Source organism: Cygnus atratus, chromosome 7 (assembly GCF_013377495.2).
Source record: "Cygnus atratus isolate AKBS03 ecotype Queensland, Australia chromosome 7, CAtr_DNAZoo_HiC_assembly, whole genome shotgun sequence".
Taxonomy (NCBI): Eukaryota; Metazoa; Chordata; class Aves; order Anseriformes; family Anatidae; genus Cygnus; species Cygnus atratus.
The window spans coordinates 35,648,404-35,671,618 of record NC_066368.1 but is presented as its reverse complement, the minus strand read 5'-3'; the positions used below and the strand labels follow the sequence as shown (position 1 = coordinate 35,671,618).

The 23,215-nt window shown below is 39.1% G+C and overlaps 1 protein-coding gene across 1 annotated transcript in view; it reads left to right on the top strand.

Annotated features, from left to right (window-relative positions):
• The window catches only part of LRMDA (leucine rich melanocyte differentiation associated), a 667,294-nt gene extending 645,996 nt beyond the window's left edge, over window positions 1-21,298 (top strand). Inside the window, exon 7 of the mRNA XM_035542562.2 lies at window positions 19,447-21,298. Within this exon, the coding sequence (XP_035398455.1) occupies window positions 19,447-19,526 (80 nt within the window). The 3' untranslated portion in view covers window positions 19,527-21,298. The remainder of the gene's footprint in view (window positions 1-19,446) is intronic.
• The last annotated feature ends 1,917 nt before the right edge of the window (window positions 21,299-23,215 follow it).

The following is a 23,215-nucleotide window of genomic DNA, read 5'->3' as shown; positions in this document are numbered from 1 at the left end:
CTCTGTTCTGGGACACCTGCAAATGTTTTGCATACTATTTGAATTTTTTGTGATGTGATAGAAATTCGATGGTTGTGCTACAATTTGCTTTGCTTTTCTTATTCTAAGTTGTGGTTTTACCATTGCATATTTTTTCTACTTAAGCTAGGTAAATTTTGCAGTATTCCCATCCCACTTGTTATCAGGGTATTTTCCTTGCTGAATCTCTTGGTATGTCTCCTGTCATAGCAGGAAATTAGTTCACTACAAACAAATTATATTTATATTATTTTGAAGGTCTAACTAAAGCTGATAAAACCAAAACAAAATAAAACCCATGAAACTGAAATTCATCTTTTCCTTGTGCGGTGGGGCAAGATGCAGACCAGAGTGACTCAGGTTATGTGTACAGCATAAAACTATCCAGCTTTGTATAAATTGACTTTTTTCCTTGTCCATATGGCTTTGTAACTGGCTCATTTCCCAACATTCTTTTTGACTCGACTTTCAGATTCAAAGGAATCCAAATATCTGACCAAAACTCATTTAATTTTCTCCTGCCTATTAGAAGTAAGTATTTGTGCAAAATGAAACCACAAATCAGCTCAGGCTTGCTTGTGAGATTGATGAACCATAATGAATCTTTCAGTGAACTCAGTCTAAATTTCAAGCATGTTATAAAATACAAAAGCGTATCCAAGATTCACTTTGACTACATCCCAACATATCTGGTAATTTATTTTAAGGTCACTTATTTGGCGGCACTTACAAGGCAGTCAACTGACAGAAATGCTCCTTAGCAGTGCCACCTGCAGACTGCCTATATACATAGTGGTATACAAATTGCCGAGACATGCACCAAATGGCAGTTTTTTGGCTGGTTATATAGTGGCAGGGCAGCATTTATTTCCTCGTACTGCTTGAAGATATAGGCCAAAATCTCATGCTGCTTCACAGAGGAGGGAGGCTGTTTGGATCCAGTGTCACCTCCTCTGCCCTCTTTGGACTTGGTTAGAATTTGTTCCCCGTTGTGCCTTAGCAGAGAGCATCCTGTGATGGGATCATAGCTCACAAGAGTGTGAGGAGCCCAAGCAATACTGCACAGGCAGGCTCAGCATGGCATCAGCCTTTCCGTGGTGAGGCCTGCAACAAGCAGTACAACACCTTCACAGCAGATGTTTTGTCATTCACATGTGTAGGGTGCACCTTTTCCAAATCTTTGTAGAAAATCTTTCTTTGGCCCTAGGTCTCCCAGAGCTCCAGGGCTGTAGTTTTGACTGTCCTCTTCCCCAAACTTTCTGAAGCTACATACTTGTGTAGCTTATTTAGAATGGCTCTTTTGCACCTATGCCATGGCTAGGTTTGTGCCAGATTCAGGTGCTCTCTTCAGGGTTCTCTTCGCCTGGGTTGATATTTAACAGTAAGTCCATTGCTGGTACTAGAAGCAAATTGTCTCATACTTCCTTGCTTTCAAATATATGCATAAATCCATGTTTATAAGATGGCAGCAAAGGGATTGTTGCTGTAGATGGAGATCATTAAATCCTAGATGATGTATTAAGCCCACCTGGAGATTTCTCTGATACAGGGTGGAACAGGGAACCTATCAGCTTTGTCTTATATCAGATCTTCAGTTTTGGGATCTAAATTACTGCCATTAGGCACAATGAGTCTAATGCTGTACCACAATGAGTTTAGCTCACACTGTGACACTCTTTTATTTATAGGTAGCAAAGAGGAAAGAAATCAGGATGCATTTCATTGATCTTTCCATGTTGTAAATGTAACATTCATGTGCATTTTTGTTTGCTTTATAGCTGTTCTCTTTCCTTTTCCTTATTTAATATGCACTTCATACTGTGCCAAGGGGTCAGTAGGGCAAATCAAGGAGCCAGATGGCTTACCTCTACCCTAAGGAAACATACCAATATTTAGCTGGGCATTCTACCAAATAAAGGCAGGACTGGAATCCACAATAAATGTGAGAGTTGGTTAAAGCTGTATCCTTTTCTTAGATTCACAGCTACAACCTCCTTAAGGCATGAGCTTTTCATACTTCACTACCACTTTCCAGCTTTCTCCAAGTAACTGCATCTTAGGAGATATTAGAGGGGGGGTGCAACTCATTTTATTTATGGCCTTTGCACAGAAACAAGTTTCAGTTATTTTAATCTGACTGAAATAAGAAACCATAATCCATGGATGAAAAGACAGTGGACAAACTCAGTTAAATCCCTTGTACCCTGAGGACGTATATTTTGTCCATTTCTGTTTTTTTATGTTCCTTTTTTTCTGCTGTTGTTCCCAACTTTAACTTCTGAAAAACCAAGCAGTTTAAGTGGCCGGGCCTGGGGAGCTTATTTGTATGCAGCACAAATTTCAGGATCTGTTCCCAAGCCTGTGCAGAGTGAAAAATGGCCTGCATTTTCTTGATAGCCCATGTGGTTGTAAAGAATAAATGGCTAATGAATTACAGATGAACATTGACGCAAATTAATCTTCCTGATGTCCCTGGGTTATATGGCAGCCATTTAAAAGTTTAATCAATACACTAAAGTTGAAAACATGCAGGCACTGCAGTTGTTTGGATGTAATAAACATCAGAGGGAAACGGGAGGCTTGTACCCAGTCCATGTATCATAATGACAGGTATTTATGTTTAATGGACTAAATATTTTTTATTGGAAGAGAGCAAATGTCAGCTTAACTTTGTAAGCCCCGCATTCAACTTTCCTTTGAGGTTGGTGAGAGACGGCTGACATGTCATTGAAAATGAAATGTAAAAAAACCAATTGAGACAAAGCGAGGATAAGGAGCTGTTTTGCCGACGAGATGTTGCTTTAATGCTCTGCAACTATTCATTAAATAAAATGTAAACTCTACAATTTCAAACGTTGCAGTAAAATGGTTTACTAGGGCAGACTTTTAATGGCTATTAGGGAAAACAAGAGCCAACCTCTGCCAAATATTCTTTTCTGGGAAGCATTTTATTTGAAAAGTCTTTTCCTGAGTTAGAATTTCAGAAGATTTATAATTACGGAGTGGTTCCCCCCCACCCTTCTTTTTGAGACAAAGAAAAACCTGAAAAAAATAACTTTCAGAACAACTATTTGATAGTCTTTTTTTCCCCCCCTTTTTTTTTTCTCCTCCTTCCCTCCCTCCCTCCTTTGAACAGAGTAATAGCTTTATATAAGCTTCCCAGAGGCTTGGATATTAATTGCACTTGAAGTCAATAAATTTTAGAGCCATGTGTGTCCAGGACTTACCCATCATTGCTATAAATGGGGAAGGAGGTTATCCAAGAGTGCCACATTCACCAGGCCTGCACAGTCACTTGGCTATGTGGAATTCCACATGAATTTTTCTGTAGATATTAAAAAAATATATATAATTGTTGTCATATCATTTGGTCTTATTAGAAGACAAACTTCTTCCATGTTAAACAAAAACTCTAATAAATGGAAGAAAAAAGGAAGATCATGTTCTAGCATCTTTCTGTAATTTCTTTTAGTACCCTCTTTCTTGACTGATCTTATCTGAATGGATGCTTGAGGGTCTAGAGTGGTCTCATGAAACTTCTGGTAATGTGTACTATAGAAGAAAGGGAGAATGGTCTCAAGGTTTGTTTCTTTCGTGAGTAGCCTGGTCCTGTCTTGACTTTATCATCTCTTTTAAATATTCCATTCACTTAAATCATTGCTCTTACTAGTTCAGCGAATCATCTGTTAGAGATTTGATGCCTAATGTCCCACTCCATGATACATCTTCAGACATATTTTGTTGGCTTCACCAATGACTGTTTAAGGCAAACAGATGTATTGGCAGATTTTTCATACTTCTTCAAAGGCACTCAATGTATCTCACTTCTGTTCAGCAGGTAAGCAACTTCATTTTAACAGCAATATTAGTCTCAGAATCAGCTTGGTATGTGGTATTAGGTTCTACTTCACATAAGGTGGCTACTGACACTGTGAATAAAGCCAGATCTGGCTAAGTAATGTAGAGTGATAGTATTGTGTTTATAAGATGTTACAGACTGCTTCCTGGTAACAGAATTAATTGTTGAAGAAGCATCTGGAAATATTAATCTTGTCTACTTCCTGGATGATGAACTATTTGCATTTTTAAGCAAGTCCATAAATAAATATGTTTACACCATGGTTAGCAAAAGACTGGACATTGGCCAGACAGTTTGCAAAGGCCAAAGAACTTAGTGCAGCACAGGATTGAAATAATGTAAAAATTGTCTTCTCCACTCTGGCCCCCTGCCCACTCCGCCCCACCCCCGTGCCCCTGCGTCACTTGTCCTAAACAGAGTAGCTTTCTAGCCTCAGTGACCCAGTATCTGATGATACTTCCAGATGTTTCTCCTGATCTTTCTCATAATCTTATATCCTGTGGTAGGCAGTGGGTTTCTCCTTCCATTTTATGGCCACATCACACAATGGTTAGGATTTACCTGGAATGCAATGGGAGACAACTGAGCCATGGCATACTGTTCCATGGCCATGAGATATGGTCTACTGCATAGTTCTGAGCTGACTTTAACGTGACTGGTGAAGGGGAAGTTTGCAGCCTTATCATTGTCGTAATGAAGTATCAAAGACACAGAAGCAGGGTTGCAGTGTGTTGCTAAATTAAGTTAAAATTTGGTTCAGTTTCAAAAATTTTCTGTTCCATAAAGCTCAAAAGCAGTTTTTCTGGTAACCTTTATTAGTGAAGTAAAACAGCAGGTATCTATATCAAATTATTAATAAGATTGCACCAAACAGAAGTGGTGCTAGCATAAAATCAGAGGTAAAGATTGGGTAACACTAGTTCGAGTCTCATGAGACAGAACACTCCCTTTTCAGTAACTATTCACAATAAAATATGAAATCCTTTGTAAAAGGGGCTGTTGGGGAGTGTTGATATGCCACTATCCAGCACACTACTCCCACAGCAGCAAACATAAGTTATTTTCTTGGTCAACCCATCATACTATCTGAGTAAATTACTCGAAGTTAGAATTTCTCAAGAAGTTTGAATTTCAGTCAAAGAATATCCAAAAATATTCTTTTTACTGTGGTTTCTGTGTATTTAATTTCTACAGAGAGGCTGCTGCTATGTACTATAGGCTTAATGGATAAAATAGAGGAATAAAAAAAAAAAACTTCTGTAAAAAGATTTTTTTAATGCAAAAAGCAACAAATGGAGAGCTTTAAAACTTCACATTTGGAGAGAGGTTCAACTTCAAGAAACTATCTAAACATGTATGAAAAAATATTGTCAAACGACAGAATTATTAGTGATTAAACATGGCTTTTTGATGGCATGTTTCTTTTAGTTCAAAGTTACGTGGGTGTATATATGTACTTAAGTGCAGCAGCCTCACACAGCTGTCTTGAAGATTTACCAGCCCAGGCACACAAATCTACCTGCTCACCCTTTGCCTTAATAAGTGAGGATGAAAAATTTAATGGTGTTTTATCTGTCCATCAAAAAAAAATGCCCAAGACTACTGGCTGGCTAATGTTTTGCAAGGCTGATATGTACTGTGTATTTATGTATGTTTTTGTGTTTCACTTCTTTCCTACATAACACCAGTGCAAAACTGATGCAAAAATGTCAGTCCTATAGTTAAAATATTAATAATAATATAAAACTATTATTCTAAAATGATTTGAATCTAAATGAAAAAGAAGCTAGGGAGCCAAGATTTGATGTAGTACCTTCTTCTTTACTGTGTTCATCCTGAATTTCTGAGAAATATGAATGTGGTGTTAGAGGAAGATTCCAGTCACAACCTTCCTGAACTGGGACCCACAGCCCTGACAGCTATTCAAAAATGAAGTAACTTTTGGTTCTAGTTTTGTCTAATGAGTGTATATAAAAAGGGGTTTACATCTACATTATCCTGCAGGTGTAACTCTGCTGTCTGTCAGTTTATCCTGTATTTTATTTTGATGAAGAGAAAGCATTAGGGAGGGGGGAAAAAATCTCTTCATCAAAAGCTCAACGGGTAAGAAAAAAGTCTCAAGACAATGTCATGTATTGCTGGTTATTTGTGATGGTTAAAAGAATTATCTGAAAACAAAGAAGTCTTTCACAATGAATCTGAAACACAAAAGCTTTAATAACATTTACATCTGTGTATCATCCGTGTCTCCAAATGCAAGTCATGAATAACACATAAACTAGAGTATATAGGGAACAGAAGTGCTAGCACATCATTTAAAATCCAACACACCCCATCGTCAGTGGAATCAAATACACAGCAGGAATGGTTCCAGTTGATAGACCCACAATGAAGTCATTGAAAATGAAAACATATTAATTATGTTCCTTAAGATAGTAATGGTTGAATTCTCTAATCCTGGAATAATATTAATGCCCCAAACCCATGCAGGAAAAGTGTGTAAGGCTTCAAAAATTGTGGAAGATTTTGTTTTGAATTCACGTTTGTGTCTCACCCATGACTGACTCCACAGCATGGGGGGTAGCAGCAAGAAGAGCAGGAAGTGCAAGACAAAGACAAAACCAGAGAGAATTATCAACAACAACAACAACAAAAGATGTTCTTGGTCCAAACAAGCCACTTGCACTACATGAGCTAATTGTAAGAATAGACCATTTCTAAACTGCAGCTGTTATGTGCTTAAGCAAACCCTGCTGGGAGAACTGCTTCATAGAACACCTCTGCGAACACAGACACAGAGAGCCCTTTGATAGAGGAATTCAAAGTGCAGCGTTTAAGGGAAACCTTTTCCTTTTTTGAACGTTCCTGAGCTTATTGCAGGATGTGATCCTAGCTTGTCACTCTGCCATAAATTTCCCTTTCCTATTTTTTTTTTCTGTTTTCATTATCTTTTTGCCGACGTTGAATCAAAACAGAGGCTAAAGGCAGTGTGTGTGTTGAGAAGGGGAGGGGGGGGGCGAGGAGGGTTGTTGAGGTTGTGTGATAGAAAATGATGGGTGTCAAAAAAAAAAAAACAAAAAAACCCACCTAGCTTGGTTGTGGTCATTTTCTTTGTATAGCAGTGTTTTTTGTTTGTCCCTGGGGATTAGTAAGATCACTCATATGGTAATTAATTTTTAGATGTGTTCTTTACTCTTCTTTCTTCTCCTTCCTGCAAATCCTCATCTGTGCAGCTCTGACACAAGACTATTGCACCTGGGCTTCTAACTATATTAACTCTATTGTGTCAGTGTACTGAGTGCCCCGATCCTTAACATCTTTATGCTAAAACCCAAATCCTCCCAGCAGCAAGGGGTTAATTGTCTTCTTTCAATGCACTTTAAAACTCTCAGCTCTTGGGAATGATGTTTCCATGAGGGTTGAATGTAATTACACAATAATATAAGTACTCTGTCTTATCTTCGGTGAATGATACTTTAGGCCTCGCTGTTGTTGCTGCGTGTGTTTATTTTGGGGCTCTTCCTTCAGCATATTTGATGCAAGGTATTTGCAAATCTGAGCCTTTGGGCTTTAAATGTTGTGCCACTTCTTCTGTTCCTTATTCACTACAGATTATGTATAATTGATGACCTGCATTTACAGACACGGGTGGTATACAGATGTAAATGTTATTATAGCTTTTATATTTTATGTTCTCTCTGAAAGATCATTTTGTCTTTGAATAATACTCCTGTTCAGATTTTGGGGGGTTTATCTCTAAAAGAGAATATGAAATGGGTATTGCACATCGTATATTTCTTAAAAGTAATTTGGAATTTTAGGGTATGGGATTGGTGGTGACTGATACGCTGCCTAGATGAGATATATCCCTTTGAAAATAACAGCGCCAGTACATGCCTGCATCTGTCTAACCTCATAATTCACTTTCACATTGGGTTATGGATGTCTGCATTCAGTGAGTCTATCTTCCCTTTAGGTATTATTTCAGCCCTTTGAGATAATAAGGAAAGTTTAATTGCGTTGTTAATTGATTTTTTGCACAACATTATTACCTTGATTGATTGCAGAGTTGATGAAAATGTTAGACACAGGCAGTGTAAAGTATCAGCCCAGTAAGGAGTGGGAGCCTTGTGGAGAATAGATAACCTTGATGTTAAGAGCTATATCCTTCAGATATGTCTTCCCTTGACATATTGATGGCCCTTGAAAAGGGAAAAGCTGATTGTATGCAGAATGCAATCATTAAACCCACTTCAGCTGGCTGTTGATTAATTTGTTTTTTCCTGAAGGATCTAGTTAAAGAGAAGGCCTCACTAGTATCAACAGCAGCCATTTTCCAAGCTTCAGATTATTCTTAACCCTCTCCTAGAAGAAAGAAAAATGATACTGTCTTGGTTTAGACAGGCAAATTGTCTGAAAACATTCAGTCCAACTGCAATTTGGGGATTATGACACTCACTTTACCCTGTTAACTACTGCTTCCTCGATGACCTCTCCTCCCCCTGCCTTCAGTATTCAGCTTCATTCCAGCCACAGCTAGCAGAAAGTCACGTTTGATGTTTTCTGGGTAAGGCCTGTGTCTGTTCTCAGCAGAGATGCCAACCGGGATGTCAAGTTTGTTTTGCCCAAAGACTGAAATACTTCAGTAGCGTATAGCTACTTCTCAGGAGCCTCTGAAAGGACCAGAGGGTTCACTGCACACATGTAAGTGGTTAAACTTTCCTTATTCCTGAAAAAGATCTTCCTTGAATAATTTTTTTCTGTTATTGCTTTTGAGATCTTTGAGGTCTTCAGCAGGGCAGTTGTATTGTGTATTGCTGCAGTCAGAGAGCACAAAGGATGCCGTGGAAGTTGGTGTGCCTAATAATACCGCTCCTAGCACTTACTCCTGCAGGACAAAGCCCAGGTTTTAACAGCAGCAGTCACATACCCTGCTCCTTGATATGTTTAACCGAACAGCGGCTGTACGTGACCAGCTCTCCAGACAAATTCACGTGATGGCTAATTCCAGTATAGCTGCTACCTCCATAGCGCTTTCTGATTCTGTGTCTCAGTGTCATCCACTATGAGAGTAGAGGTGAGGAGTGTTACCTGTGAGAGCCATTGCCTAAATGGCCTTCCTGTGGCAGATGCGGCTTCCTTGGCAGAAAACCATTCTCAGGGTTGGGAGACAGCTTCTGTCCTAAGCAATTCTTCCACTTGTATCAGCAAATGACCTAAGCCATCTAAAATGTTTATGTGGCTTTAATCAAGCAATTGACTGTCTTGGAAACAGAATGCTGTGGAGGCTTTATCCTTCAGTTAACCATTTAAAGGCTATTTGGTAAGGCAGTAGGCAGTAGGTTATTGCTTCCTGTTTAGCTTGGTAGTCTCACAGACAGTCGCTGTTAATTTGTGCTTGTGAGTGATACAGTGATCAGTGTTGCTTGATTGTTTGGCCAGATGTGTTTTATTAGGTCCAATGTGCACATTTGCCAGTTGGCTCCTTTTTAATATGGGGACATGTTAACTTACGACATAGTCAAGTCTGACAAATTTGAACCAGCCAAATAAGTGAATAATATTTCAAGCTGTCAAAGCGGGTGAATACTGATTAACTGACACACTCCAAAAGCTCTCACCAATATCCGTGCTCCAGTGCAAAACATTTACTAAGCAAAATACTTGTTAGAAAGTCTTTGGTGCTTTGACTAAACTTTAATAACTCTGACCCTAATGGAAGGGTTTTAATGTGCCTCTCTTGAGCTATTCCTTAGCCTCCTATCTTTTATCTTTAGCAAAAGCTTCCATAGAGGCTACAAGTGTGCTTGTAAACTGCATTCTGCTGTCCTCTGTGATTTAACCTTCAGCACCTCTCTCATTAGCGTATTTGTAAAAGGAGGCTGAGGAAGGGGGAGAGAGTTGAAGATAGGAAACCATGACAATATTTTGGCATTCAGTATTGGAGGCAGGCAGTGTTTGGGAATTAGACTATGGCCAGTAAGGATTTGGCAATAGGCTATGGTGGTGTAGATGTGATATAGCATAGAACTAAATTATGCTAAGAGACAAGCCCAGTCTTAGTCCAGAGAACTAGGCATTTAGTGAACGTTTAGGGTGCTTGGATCCAGATGCATTTCTGATTTCATCTGGTGCTATACAGCAATAGCTACAAGAGGGAAGGGAGTTCACCAGTTATTTGGGGTCCAGATGTGTCTTACAGAGTGCTAAATGCCTTTAGCTTCTACTGGAAATCAAGGGAACCCAGGGCCTTGTAGTATCAGCTTCTTAAGAGTGTTTGTTTTTGTATTAGCAAGAATCATAGCAATCCTATCATTAGCAATGAGTTAAATGTTTCGTTTGTTTCTGAGGAAGGGCTTATAGAGGGAGCAAGTAACAGCATGCAAAGAAGGTTCCCTTAACTGTATCATAATGTGACAGCAGCACTATTTCATTATGCTCTTTAATTTTATTTGAGAGACTTTCTTTCCCAGCTTTAAAAATAAAAAGCAACTTGTCTTTATTTCAGATGACTCTCTTGAGAAATTTCAAACCAGTTGAGCCAGACTAAGTTTTGTATGGCTTTTTTTTTCCTGATGTGAACTCCTCCAGCAGGAACACATCTGAGATCCAAAAGCAAGTTTTACTCATGAGATGAGCCAAATTTATGTCTAAACTCTCCAGAAGGGCTCTGCTGCTCAAATTTTTTCATATAAGAATTTGTAATTTTATTGGAATGCTTGTAGACTTTCCGAACAATTATTCCAAAAGTTTGCTTTCTGCCACATAAATCACGGTACATTTGTTTAATTCTATCACAGTTACTAAAAGAGCTTAATTCCCTCTTTTTCCCCCCTTACATTTACTTGTAATGCAATCTGTGCATGGTTAAAGTTTGTGAAGTAAAATATAATTATATTCACTTTCTGTTTTCTTAATGACCCTGTCATTCTTTATAGTTTAATTCCATTGCTGATTAATGTACATATTATTAGTAGAATGTTGCCCAAAGTCTAGAGCAGCCTATAGAAATGCCATTTTTGCATATGTTAGCCAAATTAACTGAAAATTTTGGACATTAATATAGTGAGTGTATGCTCAACAGCTGAACTTTAATATATAACCTCCTTGCCCACTATACCAAAGGTATTAAAAGTGTCTCTTAATGTCGCTTCAGTGATCACACCAGTGCATTATCAAAAGTAATAGACTGTTGAAAACAGCACTAACATTTATGTTGTGAGGGACTACAAAGTGCCACCCCAGCTGCCCTGGGAGCCGGTGGTGTGCACGGCCATCACCTCCCCCCGGACAACATTTTGAGCCTTTTGTTCAGACCACTGCCCGGTGACATCCTTCTGCAGCCATCTGTATACACAGACTGATGCTCACTAAGGTTAGTCCAACCAGCAGTCAGGCTCCTGGGCGAAAGGCTGAAAGCAAAGACTGTATGAATATAGGCTTTGATCATGACAGAACAAGAAATTGGCTGCAAAACTAACAAACAGTATTGCTTTAATTGTCAGCGCGGCGTATTTCGCTTGCTGGTGTGGTCCGTTTTTTAGACAAATGCATGCTGCCCTCTAGTGCTGCTGCTCTCAGCGTGGAGCTGCTGGCGGGGAGCGGCTGGTGGTCTAGTGGATGAAATTACTGGTCCAGTTTGGGTGCTTGACCATCAAAAGAAAGCAGTGCAGCCTTTGTGACGTTGGTTGAGAGATGGAGGATGCTTAACAGATGCAACCTGATTGGCACTGGATCCTTACAGTAATTTATTCTGCTTTTAGTCTACTGCTTTTATTTAGACCAGTACGAGAAAATGAGGTATATGCAGAAGTGTTCAAAAGACTAAAAGAACTATGAACCCATACTTCTTTTCCTCCATCCCCCTCAAGAGTGGTATTCTATATATATGAATTTAAGTGTCATTTAATCCGTAATATCTGGTGTGCTGGTATTTTCTGTGTATTTGGGTTTCTTTGACTGCAGTACCTCACTGAATATACAATTTATGTGCCTGAGTATTTAAAAACATCTGCCTAAAAATGTCAGCATATTCAACAAGAAATATTTTGTTGTAAAGTCTGGATTAATTCAATCCATGACATTATCCGAGAGTGTAAAAACTGTAAAGACACAGTAAAGAGACAAAAGCATTTGGATTTTTTGTTTGGTACTTTTTACTTCATTTTCATTAGAGAGACAGATGCGCACACCCCCCAACATATTTCTCTGATGATGGTTACAATAAGCATGGAAAGATTCCAAAGAAATCCCAAGTGTGGGACCTTAAATTGTAACAACGATACCCAGAGGAGTACGGGACTGGTTAATGATTTAAAGTATTATGCCCTAAATGCTCCTATTTTAGCCAACAGTAAAGAATCTGTAGACAGCACATGCCCAGATCAAAGCTGATCATGTCAATGTCATTCAAGGAGGGAGAGATACCCTCCTTTCTCCCTTTTCTCCCCCCTACCCTTTTTTTAAACAAAGTATGACATCTGAGGAACAGTGTGTTGATTGTTCCACTGCCAGGATATGCATAATGGAAACATTAGCTCCAAGATAACTTTTAATCTGTCAGCCTAATGGCTCCTTAATGTGTAGAGGGCTTTAAATGTATGTCAGCCAGGGCTGTATAAAGTAATATAGTTTGTGGCCTGAATGGATCTAGATGACTCCGCACCATGACACAATATGGTTTATTATTAAGTATCAGCTCATCAGCTTATTCCCACGGACTTGGACAAGCTTCTCAATTTTCCAGTAACAGATTATGTGAGAAAAAGCTTGCAGTGCATTTTTTTTTCTTTACTCTTTTTTCTCTTACTTCCCCCTCCCTCCCCCCTTCCAAATTACAAGTTTCATCCCCAGCTGCATTGGGAGCCCTGAAGTGTATTTACAGCAGGCTGCACTTTATCACACATCAGCTTGACTGCTAGTTTACACTGAACATTTATGCAGCTCTCTTGGCCTGGGATGCAAACTTCACATCTTTATATTCCTATCACCTTCATAGCAAATTTTTCCAATGTCTCCCTGTTGACTGCTTTCCTTCCCCTCCCCTACTCTCACTTCCCCCTTTTTCCCCCCTTCCTACAAACAGGCCAGTGAGACTTGACATGTCGCAGTACTTGTCTGTGCAGGATACTTGCAATAATTCTGGGTCTTAGTTTGCCTGCCCTGATTCCTCTCAGCTCTAACTTAGGTGTGTAATTCCAACACCATTGCCACAGAATGGATATGGATTTAATTTTGTGCCATTCAGTAATTTCTTTCAGTCTGAAGGACCACTTCATGCCCCGTGCTGTAGGGTGTCCAGAGGAAAATATTATCATTTTTTGGAATCCCTGTGCAGGGAGAAGAGCAAAGAGGCAATTCATCTCCCCTGAGCATGAAGGCTACCTTCCTTTAGCATTGCAACCCACAGAGGGAGGGTTGTGATTAGGACAGTTGTTTCTGCTGCCAAAAGGACGTATTGAAAGGTACTGAGTCTTCCCCATGAGGTCCTCACAAGCTTATAGGTCAAAATAGGCAAGACAAAAGAAATGGATACAGGATAGTGATGCAGACTGTAGCAGATGCCCACTTTATTCTTCTTGTGTATTGACTGCAACCTGTAGTGGGGCATTTGGAAACTGCAGTCACAACAAACAGGTTGAACTGTAGTGGTCAGGGATTCCTTCACATTGGCAATGACAGTGGCAGCTCTTCTGTTCTTTTTCCATGTCACGTTGCAGTTTTTGAGCTTCAGCTCCTCCATACTGACAGTGGTCTGTTTGCTGTGTGTCACTGCGTTTTATCTTGGTAGGGCAGGGTGAAAGCTTGAGTAGACTCTCTGTGTTACGTACCTGGCTGCTCTGAGGAGGACTTAGTGACCCAGGTGGTCCCTTACACTTTTTATTACGTTACAGTTGATCTTTTCATGTTCTTGTGTCAGAAAGTTCACAGGCTGGAGCATATTCAATAGAAACTTGTTTTGTTCCACCAAAAGTAATCATGAAGAACAAAAAGCCTGTCTATAATTCCCTCCATTCTTGTCCTACAATAAGTTTATCATTTTAAATTTGTAATTAATTGGCTGATTTTACAGATTATGGGTCAAAAACATAACTCAAAAAGTGTTCTTTTCTGCTTTTGGCTCTAAGAGATCTCCAAAGGTAAGTGATTTCTTGTTCCTAAATTGCTCAGACTATTGTTCTTTATAAAAATGTATTTTCTACATTTTTACAGAAACAACTAAAAGGACCTACTACAAATGCATAAATGTGTGAAAGTTAAAGCAGGTGAATGAACCTTTGAAGAGTGAGTGACTTGGACAAGCACTCAACATTTGGGGAAGGGGAGGTTCTTTTTTTTTTTCATTTGTAAAGTATCTCCCTGCTATTACAGCCACAAGACTCAGTAGAACTAAAAACTCACTACTTGGAACTAAAAACTCACTACTTGGGCCCAAGTCAACTTTTTGTTTATTCTTTTTTTTTTCCTGTCACCGTGAGATATTTAGCATCTCTCCTCCCTCTAGCACCCTCCTCAGGTTCCCACCCTTGTGAAGCTTTGCACAGATTTATGCTCACTGAATACCAGGCTGATTTACCTGAATTTCATTTTTTTGTTTTTTCTTTTTCTTTTTCTTTTTTTTTTTTTAGTTTCATTTACTTGCTTTTAAATAACTAGATGGTCCATTTCAATTAATTTGTGCCAGAAATGATTTACTGAGGATTAAAAAGTGAATATTTTGAAGGAGTATGTTTGAAAATATTTTGATGCTTTTTACAGCATTCAGATGCTTTAATGTTCTTAATGATGATTTTAGAATAAATAGCTCAGGTATAATTATTTTTTTTAAAGAGAAATTATTCTGACTATAATGACTGTGAATATATATATAATCTAATAGTCCTGATTTAGCAGGGAAAAAAAAGAGAGAACTTATGTGCTATTGAAGGTCTGTAGGATTAGGCTCCTAATTTCTTGAGAAACCCTAGTGTCTCATTTCTTATAAAATATCAAAGTGAAATTCAAGATAAGAAATTGTCAACTAGACATAAAGTTATTATTTACATGAAGATAAACATAAAATGAAAAAAACATTAAATTCCTGTGCAAAAGGATTTTTGTTTCAAACTAGCTTCACTTATACCCTTAGAGAAAAAAGTTTTAGAGTTTTAAATTGTAGCAGCTGATGGATGTGTTTTGCCTAAATCAGTAGCATTGTAGATGTGAAACTGTTTGTAGATAGGTATTTATTCTCCTCTGAATATTGTAGGTAGGGAATTATTTCCTGTAAAGGAAGTTCATATTAATATTTCAGGGAATTTTGCAACTTCTGTTCATTAATTGTAGGAAATGCCCAAGTGCCTATGAAAAAAATGATAATGGTATTGATATTTCATCCTGAAGGGTCTCAAAACAATTTACAGACTGGTAGTATAACCACACTGAAATGCACGCAGCTTCTTGGTGGAACATGGCAGCTGTTTAATAGCCCATAGCAAAACTATACAACAGCAGGGTGTGGAAAAAGAGATGAATATGGATCAAATACAAATTGGCAGTGGAGGACTTAGGTACCATACTCAAATTAAACTTAGGCAAAGTGGAATCCTGCTAGAATATCAAGTCTGTGTGTTAAGTACTGCACTTTATCTGACCAGAGTGCCTACCTAGTATGAGGACCTGTGGTTAGCCCGTGTGAGAGACAGGCAGAGGACTGTATGCTGAAATGTAATCCCTGCTGTGTACTGTAAGCCAATGTTTGACAGACAATTTTAATTGTGAATACTTTGCTGTTTGCAGTTGCAGAGGGGTTTATTAAAAACATTTGATGTTAAAATGGGTGCCTTAGGGGGATCTTGGGCAGATGTGGCAATAGTTTTGGAGGGGGGTGGCAAAAGTTTTGGCTTGACTACTTAGTTTTAGTAATTACTTTTTAAGGAAAACTGAATGCTACTGGAGAAGGCTGTGCTGCTAGCAGCTGCCCCAGCTGTGATGGCTGAGAGGTGCTTTTTAATAGGTACAGAGCAGTTATTTACTAGGAAAAAGCGTGAACCAAGATAGACAATGAGATGCTACCAGATAACAATTCCCATATGTTTCTGTTGGTCTGATCTGAATTTGGACCTATGGCTGAGGCTGTATGATCTATAGGTTTAGTACATCCCATTGCAGCTTCTTTTTATCATTTTCCCTGTAATATATGAACATCTACAAACTTTTTCTACTCTAGGAAAGTGTACGGAGTTCCAACTGCACAATAGCTCTCTGCAACACATGCCCAATTTAAAAGGACCAAACATGACTTGAACAATTTTTCATGTGCTTTAGTATGCATGTATGTATTTATTTATTTATTTGGATAATTGGGTTTTCCCTCAGCTAGGGAAAAGCTGGTGTTGCTGACATTACAATGTGTTTGTGAAGAAAGACTGATACCACAACACATGCAAGCAACTGCAAGGTCATTACTTACCCAGCATAATTAGAACATCCATTCCGAAGGGGGAAAACATTTAAAAGATAAAGGGTGAATTTAAAAATGATTTTTCCCAATGCATTTTTTTCATAATTATAGTTTTAACAGCTTGTGGTGATGGTAGAAGCAGCTACTTAAGAAAAATTAGAAGCCTCATTCAGGGAAGATGATCCCTCAAGAGACCTTGTGTTGTAATTCCGTGAGCAGAACCGTGAGCAGAAACCTCATTCAGGATGGTGTGTGTTGTTTTGATGCATAGGCTGTATACTTAGCTTATTATAGCCAATGCTGGATATTTTAATTAAAAAACACCACAAAAGTCACAGATGTCACTGATTCCGCCCCTTGTCCGTGTGCAAAACCGTATTCATGCTCCTGAACTGCAAGGACAAGTACAATTGCAGATGGGCAGGAGGCAAGCTGTAGGTTTCCTAAATTCACATATATCTTAGCATCAAAACCCTTATTGCAGCACATAAGCCTTTTGTAGTTCTTGGTTTTCTGCAGTTGCCAAAGGGAGGTGGGAAATGGAGAGGAAAAACAAAACAAAACCCAACCAGTCACTGCATTTAATTTATGAGCCAGATTATTGTTTTACAAATAACCTTCATGATAAATAAAGTATCATGGCAACATTTTCAACTGCGCTTTTATCAAGACTTTCTGAGCAGTGTGTGTAATATGCCTGGCAATCGAATCACAGCTGTGTGCCTTGGTAGGGAATCTCTGCGGAGACAACACTTCCTTAATTTAAACAATTGTAGGCTGCAGGAGTTCAAAAATTTCAGCTGACTTTAACTGTCACTAGCCCAAGCACCTTTATCCCCAGGCGAGCAGCAGCAGCTGGATTTCATTTCCTGCTGCCAGACTGTCCGACATCTTTGCTGAACATCCCAGGAACCGAGCGTCTTTACTTTAAGGATTTTATTCAAGGTGACAGCTCCTCACACTTTAGCGTTCAGATCACCTCAAGTAGCTGAGATATCAGTGAAAATGAGAGCACTTCTCCAGCAAACTCCAAATTTAGATTGACTGAGGTTATCCTTAGGCCTGTAGACCCAACCTCCATGACAGAACAGGCCTGCCAGTAACTTTAAAACTACAGTGGAGTTTGTAATGATGTCTGGGGAGAAATATTCTGCCGGAGCAGTGGAGAATACTATAAGCGATAGGAAATGATGTCAGATTTAGTTAGGGCTGGAGACAGCGCTGGAATATACTTGGCATAATATGGCACCAGTATCTCTGTCAGCATCTCTGTTTTCTGTCACCGCACACAATTCGGGGCCTGTCTGTAGTCCTGACAGTGTCTTTTCAGATCAGGTTATTGCCAACTCGGAGACTCGCTCAGCGCAACACCATACAGCCCCCTTTGTTTGAAGTCTGCCCTTTTGTCGTTAATGCACTTGATGTCTATTTAAATCTGACGGTGAATGCAGTATCTGTTTTCCTGTCAAGAGATCATTGACAATATTAATACCTCATGTCCTTGCCTCATTTTCTAAGCGCTGACACCTAGCTACAGTCTCCAGCATTCATCAAACAGCACTCTCTCACCAGCATCTCTATAAACAGTCTCACTTCCAGTCCTCAAGAAATGCGGCAGACCTCAAACAAGACTTTTATCAATGCCAGTGAAAAAGGACTCTGAAGAATGCCGTTAATAAACTGTTCGTATCCTTTACATTTAGAGCTCTAAATGGTCTTGTTTCCAATCTAGTGCCTGCTGCAGTTTGACTTGGAATATTGTCTGTTTAGGGGGAAAAGCTGGCTTTTTGTTAGATGCTTGCTTAGGGACGATAACATCACCCTTTGAGTGTGGAAACTGCTCCACTACAGAAATTATGGAAATTGAAATTATTGAAGAAGGCTCTGTGGAGAAGGGGAGTAGCACCAAGCACTGCGCTTGTCCCCATTTTTTGCTCTCCTGAAGAGGAATGTGTTTTTCACAGTGAATGATGGGAGTATCATTTTTTTTTTTGTTTTGTTTTCCATAGGAATGTGTTACCATGATGTTTGAGAAAGAAAGGAGAGCATGGGTTGACATTAATCTTCCACATCCCATGCCTTCCAAGGCTTTAGTTGCTTATCTGGCACACATTGCACTGGAAACATAGATGCAGAATATAAAAGCTTGCATATCTGATTCATACTGCAGGTGGATACAATACCCGCTGTGTGAGTCCTGGCAAGCCAGAACTGAAATGAATTGAGGATCTGCTCCTTCCTAATCTTTACCCTTTATGTAAGGCAATGATTGTCTCTTTTCGGCTAGGTTATGTGTGCCCTTATGGGGGTGAACTACATACTTCAGCGACAGCTGTGGCAGACGCTCCCAGGATAGGAGAGACTCTTTCACCTTCCTTCTGTGCATGGGAAATGACTTTAATTTGACTATATGTGCCTGGGGGCACAAAGAACAGCTCTGCTAGTAAAATTTAGCGTCTTTGAGGATGTTCACAGGTGGGATGTGACTGTGAATTTACGCTTTCACATACCACTTAGTACCACCAGAGGGGATGCTTTTGAATAACGTAGTGAGATCTGCAGGTATATATGTCTCACCCACAGCAGTTAAGGCTTTGTCAGGCATCTTGCCTCGTGTACACACTGAGAATAATGTGCCTTTTCTCCCAAAAGCAGCGTTCTTGGTAATTTTTGAAATCATCCTCTATATGTACCAATATTTAGCATAATTAACGCTTGAATTGTTTTTTAATCATCAGGAATACCATGTAAACACATAGTAGGGAGATTGCAGACAGTACAAAATGTAAGTCCCATCCAGACTCTCTGTTTTTCAAAAATGGTCAAGGGTTACTGTGATTTAAAATACAGCATATGATGTTCTAGTGTGATGTCATTCCATTTTTGAAGACACTTACAGGTATTTGTTTAACAGGATAGCTCACGCAGCTATATGAACACAAGTTTTCCCAATGGATTAAAAGTTGCTGATTGAAATGGTAATACTGAATATTTCCAACGTACAAACTTCCTTATGCAGAATGAGAAGAGAACTGTTCCCTTCCCTCCTTCAAATTTCCTTGTTTGTGTGCCTCTGAATGTTGTGCCACCACTTTCCTAATTGTAATTCATTTCCTGTTTCCTGTAGGCATTTTGGGAAAATGTCGCTACATTTACTATGGAAAGCATTCCGAAGGCAACAGATTCATCAGAGATGACCAGCTATAGAACACAACACTCTTTCATGCCTCTTCAGTCCCTCCACATGAGAAGCAAAAATTGCATCTAAATTTTAAGCATGTAACTGAAGTCCTCTAGTGCCTTCTGCTGACTTTGCCAAGCCTGTCAAGATCATCCTTCTATCTTAGTCTGAGTAGCCACATAGAGATTGACATGATTGCCTTTAAGCAGGTCCCATCCACCAGTGTGACAGACAGCTGCAGCCAAGCACCCGGCCTGACAGGAGGAGCACCGTGATGGATTGCCTGGTCCAATTGCTGCTCACAGAAGAGAAGGGGCCACACCTGGGGCTTCAGTGAGCATGCTCCATCGGTCGGCGCCTTAGCAAAAGCAGCGCGTTTATCTCCTGCTTGCCTGTTGAGCGAGAGTGGCTGGCGATATCAAAGTGTTTATAAAAGAGAGAAGCTATAATTTCAGGTGAAAAAGCCCCTTAACTGTTCTAAGTTTTTTTCCCTGTGAATTAAGTGATTGTGTTTCTATCATCTCCTACATGCTCACACAAATCCTCTTCATAGAGCGTGCTTGGTTTTTCCTCAAATGATCCTATATGGATTATTCTTTCTTTCAACAGGAAAACAAAATCCTGAAAATATTTCAGCTATGCAAAGTACTATCAATGTGTATTTTTGATTATATGCAAAGGAAAAGGGTTTAAACAATTTCACAGACAAAATTTGCTAATTATTATATTACATCTCAACATTTGCTTACTCTGACCTTCAGAAAATGGGTCATTTTTTATTCTTGGAAAAAGCCCTCAATTATGATATTGACAGTGTGCATTATTCCTGGTTTATTGCACAAGATATTTTTAACTTGTGTAGAGAGTGCATTTCAAATGAAATGCTTAAATTTGGAATGAAAAAAGAGCTTAAAAAGAGGGATATAAAATTGCCACCAGATGGGTATGATTACTCAGATGGGGAAAAAGACAATAAAAGTAACTGGTGGAATTAACATAATTAACAGCTTTACTAATATATTATAGAGAAAAGTTCTGATTAATACCTTTTGAATTCTACATAAGAAGGGCTACTGTCAAGTTTTCAGTGAAAAACCAAGAATGCGTAGCATATTTCCTGCTTGTCTATGAAACAGGTTGGACATGCTTAAAATCATGAACTTCTTACTGTGAAAAAAAGATCCCAATGTCTAATAAATATATCATGTTCAACACTGCTAGTTACAATGTGAGTGACCTAGGAATATGCAAAAATTCTGCCCTCTGTTCCAAACCCATCCATATTGGTCCTAGTTGAGTGTCATTGCTGTCTGGCTGTTCTTGGTTTGTTTGAAATTACTTGATGCTCCTAATTTAGAAGTTGCCTAATGTTTTTGGCCATTGTCATGGCTGGTGTTGCATGTGGAAGTAAATGATATGGAAGCCACTTGTAATACCTCTATTAATGTCATAGATGGTTACCAATGAAATGCCAATTCACCTTAGAAATCCTGGGAGATATTAGATAAAGGAAAAAAAAAACATCCTTTTTTTTTTTCCACAAAGAAAATTATTACAAGTATTTAGGGCACTTGTCTTCTCTCTTGGTTACCAGAATAACAGCAATTCTAGTTTGTTCATATTATTTTGTCTGTTTTGAAGCCTCCACATGCTTTGGCTGTGGCATATTATAGGCAGCAGGGTTCTGCTGGGTGTTGAGAATAACCTCATGTCACTTTCAGTCTGGTTGCATGTATGTTCTTGTCTTTATGAAAGGCTTTAACCCTGCCTCAAACAATAAACAGCACTTGCAAACTGACCGCATGATTTTTCCATCTTTATTTTGCTTGTTTACTTTTCCTAATGTCAAAACCATTTGTATCATTTTCAGGAGTGTTTTGTTCCATGCAAGGCTTTGGAGGCAAAAAATATTTTTGGAATGAGAGATGTGATCACAGTCTCGTCCATTTTGGTTTCTTTTTCCACTTGGAGGATTATATACCTATAGTTAAATATGATAAAGCCCTAATTACAAGTTGCTCAAAGGGAATTGAAATTAAATGTCACTGATTCTGGAAAAGCAAAAGGATAATATATGAATAATTATTTTATATTGCTAACAAGTGTTAGGGTATTGTTTAAAAACTAGCGTGTATGGATGTTTATAGCTGTTTATACAAACATCATTCTTTTTTAGCATGTGGAGCATTTTCAAGTATCTTTGCTTCTTCTGGTGTTGTAATCCACTGGTTAGCCTAAGTGGGTTTAGCTAAAGAGAAGTGGGCACAAACAAGATTTGAAGACATATTTGAACACCTGCCTCTTGAATGCTGCCGTGGAAATTCATAACAGATACAAAAAATACATATATAAAAATGTGCTTTCCCATATATGCATTGAACATTTGTAAAGCTCTTCACTTTTTTTTTTTTCCTCACATTGCACAGTGTCAGAAGATAGATTTATTCTGTATGGACTATACAGAAAGCTTGAGCAAAAGTCTGTCATTTCTTAAAAGCCACACAACCAGCAAATCACAAACACCCCACAACAAAATAAAATAATAAAAAGAAACAAAATATTGTCCATTGTTATGGAAAACTATCTTCAGTAATCTGCTGGACCTTTATGCTGGACATTGTACAAGCTTTCAAACTTTCTGATCTTTTGTAAATACAATTGCTATTAAGATAATTCAGGTGAAATACCAGTTCATTTGGCAGCATACTAACAAATATTTATAGTGCAAACTGTGCATATGAAGTTGTACTAGTGCTCCTCTGTTTAGCACAATTACTTATTTTGAAAAGTCACTGAATTTCATCCAAATGCACTGAATGTGTTGAACCTTGCAAAGTTACCGTTACAGTCTGCTGTTTATCTCAGTCTGTGGTGTAACTCTCCTAATCTGGACAAGGGAGGCTTTCCATCCAATTTCTCAGTGTTACCTGGCCCCTAGGAGTGCTTGGGTTTAAGGGGGACACACGTGCATGAAGGACAGCAACATGTACAGGTGTCCTGCCAACAACTACCCTGTGTTGTCCTTCTGTTAGAATATCAGATGAGCAACCTCTGTGCCCTCTTTTGTAATAGAGGGGCTTCTCAGAAACAAACAGCTGCTCTTGTTATCCTTTTCCAAATTTTTCTTAAAACTGTTTCTGTCCATAACACCTACAAATAACTTCACAATAGTTTGCTGTGACTACAGCTTCCATGCTGGGAGGGTGTTGTCTCTTCCTCTTTCTGAGCTTTTTCTGCTGGTCAGTTCCCATCTGTTGTTTCTTGTCTGAGACTGAAGTTCTGTGAGGGTGAGGGCATGTACGTGAGGATATGGCAAGGGGTATCCTCAGCAGTGCTGGGGGCGCAGTGTCATCTCCTGTCCCCAAGAAAGGGACAGGCTGCTCGTCCAGCCTGCCTCTGTATCTATGGCAGTTCATAGAAGATGGCCAGCTGTACTATGTAAGCTTTAAAGCTGTTAAGTCTTGACAAGCTGAGAGCCAAAATGAAGATAGTTTTCTCCTCTTCTGCTCTCAAGGTGAAGGGATGGCATTTCTAGGTCTTCTGGGGAAGAATACATGGTGCACAAACTGAAGCCCCTTAGTTGTGACCTCATGGTATTGCCGTGGAGACCTCTGTTACCTTTGCAGCTAGCGGGTCCCCAGATACCTAAGTGGTCTTACTGGATAGAAATAAAAATATTAGCTTGTGCTTGAGTAGCTCTGCTAAACAAATAGTG